Source organism: Theropithecus gelada, chromosome 4, assembly GCF_003255815.1.
Source record: "Theropithecus gelada isolate Dixy chromosome 4, Tgel_1.0, whole genome shotgun sequence".
Taxonomy (NCBI): domain Eukaryota; kingdom Metazoa; phylum Chordata; class Mammalia; order Primates; family Cercopithecidae; genus Theropithecus; species Theropithecus gelada.
The window spans coordinates 16718596-16727949 of record NC_037671.1 but is presented as its reverse complement, the minus strand read 5'-3'; the positions used below and the strand labels follow the sequence as shown (position 1 = coordinate 16727949).

The 9354-nt window shown below is 43.0% G+C and overlaps 1 protein-coding gene across 1 annotated transcript in view; it reads left to right on the top strand.

The window, feature by feature from the left end:
* RANBP9 (RAN binding protein 9) overlaps nt 1-9354 on the top strand; it is a 95309-nt gene that overhangs the window by 813 nt on the left and 85142 nt on the right. The window contains exon 2 of the mRNA XM_025382402.1: nt 1-313. This exon is cut by the window's left edge and continues 1 nt beyond it. Within this exon, the coding sequence (XP_025238187.1) occupies nt 1-313 (313 nt within the window). The remainder of the gene's footprint in view (nt 314-9354) is intronic.

Sequence of the window (9354 nt, the reverse complement as noted above, 5' to 3'; positions counted from 1 at the left end):
CCGCCCCCGCCGCCACCTGCCTCAGCGGCCGCCCCCGCCAGCGGGCCCCCAGCGCCTCCGGGCCTCGCCGCGGGCCCCGGCCCGGCCGGAGGCGCCCCGGCCCCAGCTCTGGTGGCGGGCAGCAGCGCGGCGGCCCCCTTCCCGCACGGGGACTCGACCCTGAACGAGCAGGAGAAGGAGCTGCAGCGGCGGCTGAAGCGCCTCTACCCGGCCGTGGACGAGCAGGAGACGCCGCTGCCTCGGTCCTGGAGCCCGAAGGACAAGTTCAGCTACATCGGCCTCTCTCAGAACAACCTGCGGGTGCACTACAAAGGTACTGGGCGTGTGTCCTGCGGTGGGAGTGGGGCACTGACCCGACGTGGCCGGCCACCGCTGCGCCGCTCTCGACCCGCCCCCGACCTCCCCCGACCCCCGCCCTCGCGGGCTCTGCCCTCGGAGGCCACTCGCCGCTTGTTGTGCTGCTCCGGGTGGGCGCGGGGGTCGCGGTGAAGGATCCGAGGGTGAGGGGCGAGATTCTTGGAAGAGGAGGGTGAGTAGAATGCTCCAGGGTAGGAAGGAGCTGGTAATCCTAGGCCAGGAGCAGGACACCTTGAGGGAATCCGGGATGACAGGACAGAACTGGCTTTCTGATTTCCCTGGGAGATAAATCTTGGGGCTTGGGTAGAGGAATCCATGGACTCGGAGTTGGGTTACATTGTTCTCCAGGTGGTGGGTCAGGCGTTCTCCTCTTACAAGGAGGGAAGAGAGGCACGATTCTGAGGTATGATTTCTAATTAAGAGAGAGCAGGGATACACAGGGGGAGGAGTAATCAAAATTAGGCCAGAGATTGTCTAGGGGAACTAAAGGACAAGGGGCCCAAGTTTGCCATCAGTATATCTTAGTGAAAGCAACCGGGAGGGTAAGAGAAGGGAACCCCAGGAGCACCATTTTTCTTAGGGGAGCAGAAACCTACCTCTCCAGATTGGAAGTACTCTATACAGGTCCTTAGGTGTTGATGTTATATGAAGCCTTGTTGAAAACGAAGATGGAACAAAATGCAGCTTAGTATTTTGAAGAAAATTGGCTTATGTTTTACACCTGCAGTTAAAAACAACAACCTTAGGTTTGTGCTTGCCCCCTTCCTCCCTCACCTACCTCTCTTAGGTTAAAACAAAGCTTGAAGCAAATCAGTTGTATATAAAATTATGAATTGCTATGGGAACTATTGAAATGTGGCCCAATTTAATAGCGTGTATCAAGTTTACTTGTGTGGAAGAAAAAAAAAATCAATCTAACGCATCAGTCTGTCTGGAAACAAATCCAGGGTTTTAGGCCCCAAATCTAAAGCAGGAGCTTTTTACATTCACGGCAGCCTCACTTTGATTGGCTACAAAGGGGTCTGCTCAGATCCTAGTGACATGTATGTAGAGGGGATAAACAACCTTGTGGTTAAATTCTTATATGGGACTAAAATTTAAGAAGAAGCTTGATAAGTAAGTTACTATTTAACCAGAAAGGCGAATGGCAATAGAAATCTACCAAATGATTTGGCTGCAAAGAATCATGCACAAAAATAGGCCTTGAACATTTTTTAATTCTTGCATACATCCGAAGAAGTACTTCTAAGTGTTATCTTCCTTAATCTAAACGTCTAAACATTTCATTCACAATATCAAATCTTTGTTTTATCTTAAGTTAGGACATTTTGTTAATTTCCTTGTGAAATATTTCTACTTTTATGTTTTAATTTGTGTGAAAGGTGCTATGTTATGAAGTGTTTACTTCTGATCTGACTGCCAGAAAGCTATTGTTAGATGTGACAGAATTTTATAATTTTAAATTTATGGTTGACAGTAATTTGCTCATAAAATCAGAGCCAGTATAGATGAACAAAGAATCCTAGATTTCCTGAGTTCTGCAGTCGTTTGTGGTTGTGGATATTTTACAAGACTGGGCCTCAGTTTCTTCCTCTGAGTGATGTGTAAGTTGAGCTGGAAGATTGGTAGGGAAATTTACAGCTCTGAATTTCCGTGATGTCTACGATTCATGATTACTGTTTATTTAGTACTGTAAGGTGTCTTGATTGGTTTTAGTCTTTTACATAAGATTCATGATTTAGGTCAGAGAAAAATATATGTTTATGTGAAATTAGTTGGAGTTTGAAATATTTCTGACACTGCTACATTCCTGACACTGCTGTCTCAATTGTTTTTATTCTTGGCCTCTTTATTACTTTCTGTTGTGTAATACTAAGATTCACTTTCTGGGAACATAACTTTTATAAACATAAATCATTATTTCTTCCAGAACAGATTTTGTTCTTCCAGAAATTTTGTTATCCTTTTTATTTTCTTTCCCTCTCTTCTGTCTTCCTTTTGTCTCTCCCTTACCCCTTGTCAGAAAGTCTTTTTCTCTTTCTACTGCCTCTTCCTCTTGTCTTGTTACTGTAGACTGTGTGTGTGTGTGTGTGTGTGTGTGTGTGTGTGTGTTTTCTGTTGTTACTGTTGATTTTCTGTGTGTTTTCTGAGAGAACCACACCGGTTGTAGTGGGCAACTCTGTCCCAGTAGCAGTAGCAAAGAAGTATCATAGATAGTGGATAATACTTTAAAGTCACAGAATAAGAAGGGTGAATTTTTATTTAACCTATCATTGTGCTGCATTGATTTTATCTAAGTATTATAAGACACTTTTAACATTAAAAGCTGTTATTCATATATTCATGTATTACAGAATTTCAAAAGAGTGATTTTATTTTCCAGAGTGACGAGAATTTTCCTTATCTTGAAATAGAAGTATTTTGCTTTCTTTTGCTCCAAAGGTATTCTGTTTTTTTTGTGGTTGTTCTGGTGTTTTTTTTTTTTTTTTTTTTTTGATAGGGTTTCAACTCTGTTGCCTTGTTGGAGTGCAGTGGTGCGATCATGCTCACTGCAGTCTTGACCTCCTAGGCTCAAGGCATCCCCCTGCCTCAGTTGCCCAAGTAGCGGGGACCACAAGCTCCTGTCACTATGCTGGGCTAAGTTGTAATTTTTTCGTGTGGAGATGGGGTCTTACTGTGTTGCCCAGGCTGGTGATGAATGTCTGGGCTCAAGTGATCCTCCCACCTTGGCTTCCCAAAGTACCGGAATTACAAGCCTGAGCCACTGTGTCCAGCCTGTATTCTGGTTTTAAGATATTCTAAATTGAAATTACTGCTTTTGGAAGCAGTATTGTTCCTTAAATGATTTGAGGAGATTAATGTTGAATAATACTGGACATGCAGATAAGGTTGATTGGATTGCAGAGGAATAACTACAGGATATGTGTAGTATATCTGAAATTTTTTGGAAGGCCTTTTGCTTCGCAGTCACACAACTGTTGAAAAACCCAGGGATAGCCCCTCTTATTTTTGAAATTGTTGTCAGTATTGGATAAGTACAAATGTGACAAGTTTAGACTTAGTTATGATGATAACTTTATTTTACTTTAAATAATTTTAATGAATATGACAATGAATTTAGTCTAAATGTTTCAACAACAGATTGCATTTTTATATTTTTTAAGTGATTACCACTATTTGGATATTTTATAGAGTGTTTTAGATATACACACACTAGTGGATCTGGACAAGATCCTGGAATTTTCATTTTAAATTTTAGAGAGCGGTAGAACCTGGAGGTTAGATCTTCCCAGTCATAAGTAAGTCAGGATTGAAAATTTTCACTAACTTCAGATCTAGTGTTCTTTTCACAAGACCATAGTATTGCCTGTTTTAGTTCATATGAGACTTAATTATCTCAAGTAGATAAAATCCTGTGATTACATTTAGAACTTTTAAAGAATAGTTGAGATTGAAAATGCTTACTCTGGGGGAAAAAGGTAACTGGAACACAGTGCTTCAAAAAAGTCCAGACACCTTGATTTTACTGATTTAGGACAGTTTAGGAGATATGCAAGATAAATGAAAGTTGGGAATTACAGGAAGCAATGAAATAGTGAATTTCAGTGAGTGTGGTGGCTTACACTTGTAATCCCAGCACTTTGGGAGGCCAGAGTAGAAGGATCGCTTGAGCCCAGGAGTTCTAGACCAGCCTGGGCAACATAGTGGTACCCCATCTCTACCCCTAAAAGCCGGACTAAGTGGCACATACCTGAAATCCCAGCTACTTAGTATTAGTAAGCTCAGGGAGGAGGATTGGTTGAGCCCAGGAGGTTGAGGCTTCAGTGAGCCATGATGGCCTGGGTGGCAGAGTGAGACCCAAAGAAAAAATAGTGAATTGCATTTTTTTTTTTCGACAGTGTCTTACTCTATCGCCCAGGCTGGAGTGCAGTGGCACAATCTCTGCTCATTGCAACCTCTCCTGGGTTCATGCAGTTCTCCTGCCTCAGCCTGCTGAGTAGCTGGGATTACAGGCACTCACCACCATGCCTGGCTAATTCTTACATTTTTAGTAGAGACAGGGTTTCACCATGTTGGCCAGGCTGGTCTTGAACTCCTGACCTCAGATGATCCGCCCGCCTCGGCCGCCCAAAGTGCTGGGATTACAGGCATGAGCCACTGCACCTGGCCTGAACTGTACTTTTTTTTTTTTTTTTTTAAGATGGAGTCTGGCTCTGCTGTTGCTAGGCTGGAGTACGGTGGCGCCATCTCGGCTCGCTGCAACCTCAGCCTCCCGGGCTCAAGCAATTCTTCTGCCTTAGCCTCCTGAGTATCTGGGACTACAGGCTTGCGCTACCACACCTAGCTAATTTTTGTATTTTTAGTAGAGAGGAGGTTTCAACATGTTGGCCAGGATGATCTCGATCTCTTGACCTCGTGATCCGCCCGCCTCGGCCTCCCAAAGTGCTGGGATTACAGGCGTGAGCCACTGTGCCTGGCCAGAATTGCACTTTTTAATTGAAATGTTTTGAACAACATCTAACCAAATAGGTTGAACTTTTGTTATACTTACTCTGTCTTTCCCACCTGTACCCCCAGTCATTAGTCCTTGAACATTTCCTAAATATAATTGCTTATCTAATTTCCTGCACTTTTTAAGGTTGAACAAATATTTCAACATGCTTGCTTACAAGCTTACAAGTACAAATGTCTGTTAAGCATTATGGGGTCGAAACAAAAAATGTTTCTTTCGTGTTTTGTTTTGTTTTGTTTTGTTTTTTGAGTCGGAGTTTTGCTCTGTCGCCCAGGCTGGAGGGCAGTGGTGCGATCTCCACTCACTGCAAGCTCCGCCTCCTGGGTTCACACCATTCTCCTGCCTCATCCTCCTGAGTAGCTGGGACTACAGGTGCCCGCTACTACACCTGGCTTATTTTTTGTATTTTTAGTAGAGACAGGATTTCTCCATTAGTCAGGATGGTCTTGATCTCCTGACCTTGTGATCTGCCCACCTCCGCCTCCCAAAGTTCTGGGATTACAGGCGTGAGCCACTGTGCCTGGCCTAAAAATGTTCTTTAAAATGAAGGAATTGAATTATTACTTGCCAAATTTTGGGAAATTAGGTTTAAAAATGCCAGTGGGTAACTGCAAGAATCAAGTAAATCTAATAATCATGCAGAATAGTAGACAATAATGATGTATATTCTTTTTTTTTTTTTGAGACGGAATCTTGCTCTGTTGCCCAGGCCGAAGTACAGTGGTGGTGCTGTCTTGGCTCACTGCAGCCTCCATCTCCTGGATTCAAGTGACTTTCCAGCCTCAGCCTCCCAAGTAGCCGGGATTACAAATGCCTGCTACCATGCCTGGCTAATTTTTGTATATTTAGTAGAGACGGGGTTTTGTCCTATTGGCCAGGCTGGTCTGAAACTCCTGACCTCAAGTGATCTGCCTGCCTCGGCTACCCAAAGTGCTGGGATTATAGGCGTGAGCCACCACCCGGCCTGATGATGTATATTCTGCTAGACTAGACAATTTATTTGTGTTTCTCACTGTTCATTTCTTCATTTATTTAATAAGGTTTTAGTGAATGTTTACTTTGTGCTAGGTTCTGACACTCAAAGGTGAAGAAGATAGTGTTATTGAATTCAGAGAGCTCGGAGGACATAAAATAGATTAGTAAGGGAGATATTATAAAGAGTACTGTGAAGATAGGAGGAGCGTCTAACCCAGGCTCACACTGGAAAGAATGAAGGAAGTTCAGGTATCAGGGATAGCCTCTTGGAGGAGTCGAGGCTAGTGGTCAGTCTTAAAAGATGAGTAGGATATAGGAGAAAGGGAGGGCCTCGGTGTTGCAAATGAAGGAAGAGCAAAAACAGAGAATTACTTTATGCGTCTGGTTTTACAATTTTGGGTTAGCATTTAGAGTATGTGACAAGGAGCATCTGCGAAAAGATCAATTAGGAGATTTTTTTATTTTTTATTTTTTTGGGACGGGGTCTGACTCCATCATCCAGGCTGGAATGCAGTGGTGCGATCTAGGCCCACTGCAACCTCTGCCTCCTGGGCTCAAGTGATCCTTCTACCTCAGCATCCTGAATAGCTGCAACTACAGGCATGCGCCACCACACCCAGCTAATTTTTTGTATTTTTTTGTAGAGATGGGGATTTTGCCATGTTGCTCAGGCTGGTCTCGAATTCCTGAGCTCAAGCCATCTGCCTGCCTTAGCCTTCCAAAGTGCTAGGATTATAGGCAGGAGCCAGTGTACCTGGCCCAGTTAGGAGCCCTATGGAATATTTTGTTGAGTTTAGATCTTATTCTGTAGGAGATGGAGAATCATCAAAGGATTTTAAATGGGAAGGGACTGGCTCATATCTTCATTTTTGTCAGATTACACAGCTGATTGGAAGATAGATTCAAGAGGTTACACAAGAGTGGAAATAGCAAACTCATTTAGAAGACTGTTGCAGTAGACCATGTTAGAAATGACCTCAGCTGGGTCAGTGGTAGGGACAGAGAAAGGCAGATATATTTGTGAGATATTTAAAAGTAATACTGAGAGGATATGAGGAATGATGGTGAGAGAACTCAAGGAAAATGGGTTTCTACCTCTGTTAGGATGATGTTTGGGTTTTTAGCTGTTAGGCTGTTGCAGTGAACCATGAATAAAATAATGATTGTGAAGAAGACTGTATTACAGTATAGTTGGAGATAAGTAAAAATGGGAATCTCAGCCCTGTGATCTGACTTCAGGGAAACCTGAAGAAGCCAAAGGAACAAGCCTTACAGAAAGAACAGGAACAGGTCTTTTGAAGTTAAGGGGGCTCTAAATGGTCTTAACAGTTGGATTTCATGACTTCGTTCTATTCCATTAAACTGACTCAGCTCCAATCACTAGTTTCCGGTTGTTTTCTTATTTCTTTTTCCCCACTGACTGGCTTATCCTTTCCTTCCCATGTCAAATTCCTGAGAGACTTAACGGATTGGCCTGGCTAATTGCTATGATTCTTAGTTGGGTAGAGCTTTTCGTTACAGACTATGTTGTGAATTGGCGGCCTTCAAGTCAGGTGCTAACCTGTGTTGAATCAGCTGTAGGAGTGGTGGTAATTATAAAATACAAAATACCCTTCTGGTACAAGGATAGTCTGGGTCTTACTTCTTTCAGTAGGGACAATGTGTGAGACAGTTTCTCCTAGAAAGGGTTGATAGTTAACTATAATTGACCTGAAGCTTGGGAGAGAAGTCTAGGTCATGACTGATTTAGGAGTCACTCGTAGGTGGTAGTTGAAACTCAGAGTATTTGAGAGAGAGAGGGAGAATATGTAATAGAGTGAGAAAAAGCAGTGGACCAAAGATGGGACCCTGAAAAACACCAACGTTGAAAGACTGGAGGGAGCCCAAAAGAAATGGTAGGTCCCTAGACATCAAGGAGATTGGTATCACAGAAGCTGAGCGTGGGAAGGTGCAGTGGCTCACACCTGTAATCCCAGCACTTTGGGAAGTCGAGTGGGAGGACTGCTTGAACCCGGGAAGTTGAGGCTGCAGCAAGCGGTGATCATGCCACTGCATTCTAACCTGGGCAACAGAATGAGACACTGTCTCAGACAGCCTCCCCACACTCCCTAGTAGAAACGAGGAAGTGATAGTGTGTATTGCAACAGATAGGTTTAGTAGGATAGGCACAGATAGTTTTCCACTACATTTGGAAATTAGATCATTGTGACTTTAGGGAGAGCAGTTTGAATTGAGTGATGGGGCAACAACCAGATTTCAGTGGGTTGAAAGAGTAAATGAAAGGACCAAGTAGAGAGGATAGTGGATAGAGATTATCCTTGAGAAATATAGATGAAGGAAGAGATTAGGCATTTCCTAGAGGAGGATAGAGGTTAAGGTGGAATTTTTTTTTTCCTCTAATTTTTAATAGCTGATAGCGGAGTTACATTTTACCTGGAGTTTAGCTTCTAATGTCAGTATAGAAGATGAAAATTACACATAACCAAAATTATCTTTAAAAATTCCTTTGGAGAGTATTGTGTTAGAGACCATTGTGTCATTTCTTAGTCAATCTTGTTTTATTGGTTATGTAGGTAAAACCGAAGCGACATAAATTAAATGAAAATACTATATTAGTCCAAGGTATGGTGTTCCAGTAAATGTATACAAAATTTAACATTTTAACAAATAAAATTGATTAGCCTACCTGGTTATTATTATTATTTTTTTTTCTTGAGACAGTCCCGCTTTGTTGCCCAGGCCAGATCCCAGGTTGAAGCAATTCTCCTGCCTCAGCCTCCTGAGTAGCTGAGATTACATGCACCCACCACGATGCCTGGCTAATTTTTATGTTTTTAGTAGAGATGGGGTTTCGCCATGTTGGCTAGGCTGGTCTCGAACTCCTGACCTCAAATGATCCACCCACATTGGCCTCTCCTGGGGATTTTTTTGTTTATTTGTTTGTTTTTTTGAGATGGAGCCTCGCTCTTGTCGCCCAGGCTGGAGTGCAGTGGTACAATCTCGGCTCACTGCAACATCTGCCTCCAGGGTTCAAGCCATTCTTCTGCCTCAGCCTCCCAAGTAGCTGGGAATACAGGTAGGCACTACCATGCCTGGCTACTTTTTGTATTTTTAGTGGAGATGGGATTTTACGTTGGCCAGGCTGGTCTCAAACTCCTGACCTCAGGTGATCCACCTGCCTTCACCTCCCAAAGTGCTGGGATTACAGGTGTGAGCCACTGCACCCAACTGGACTCCTGTTTTCTTGATAAGAGGTAAGGTACTTTGCTTATGAATTTGAGTAGAGGATGTAAAGCTTAAAGTAATGATGAAAATGTGGACTAGCCATTGAGAGGAATAGGGAATGAACTGACTGAACATTTCTAAAAATATTGTTGGTAGCATTGAGAGTGCTCAGTTGATATCATTAGTTCATAGCAGTGACTGTTTGTAAGATTTTGAACTTTATTCAGTGGAAGTCAACTGTCCAGTGAGGAAGCAGTGAAGGTAGATTATAATATTGAGAGTGT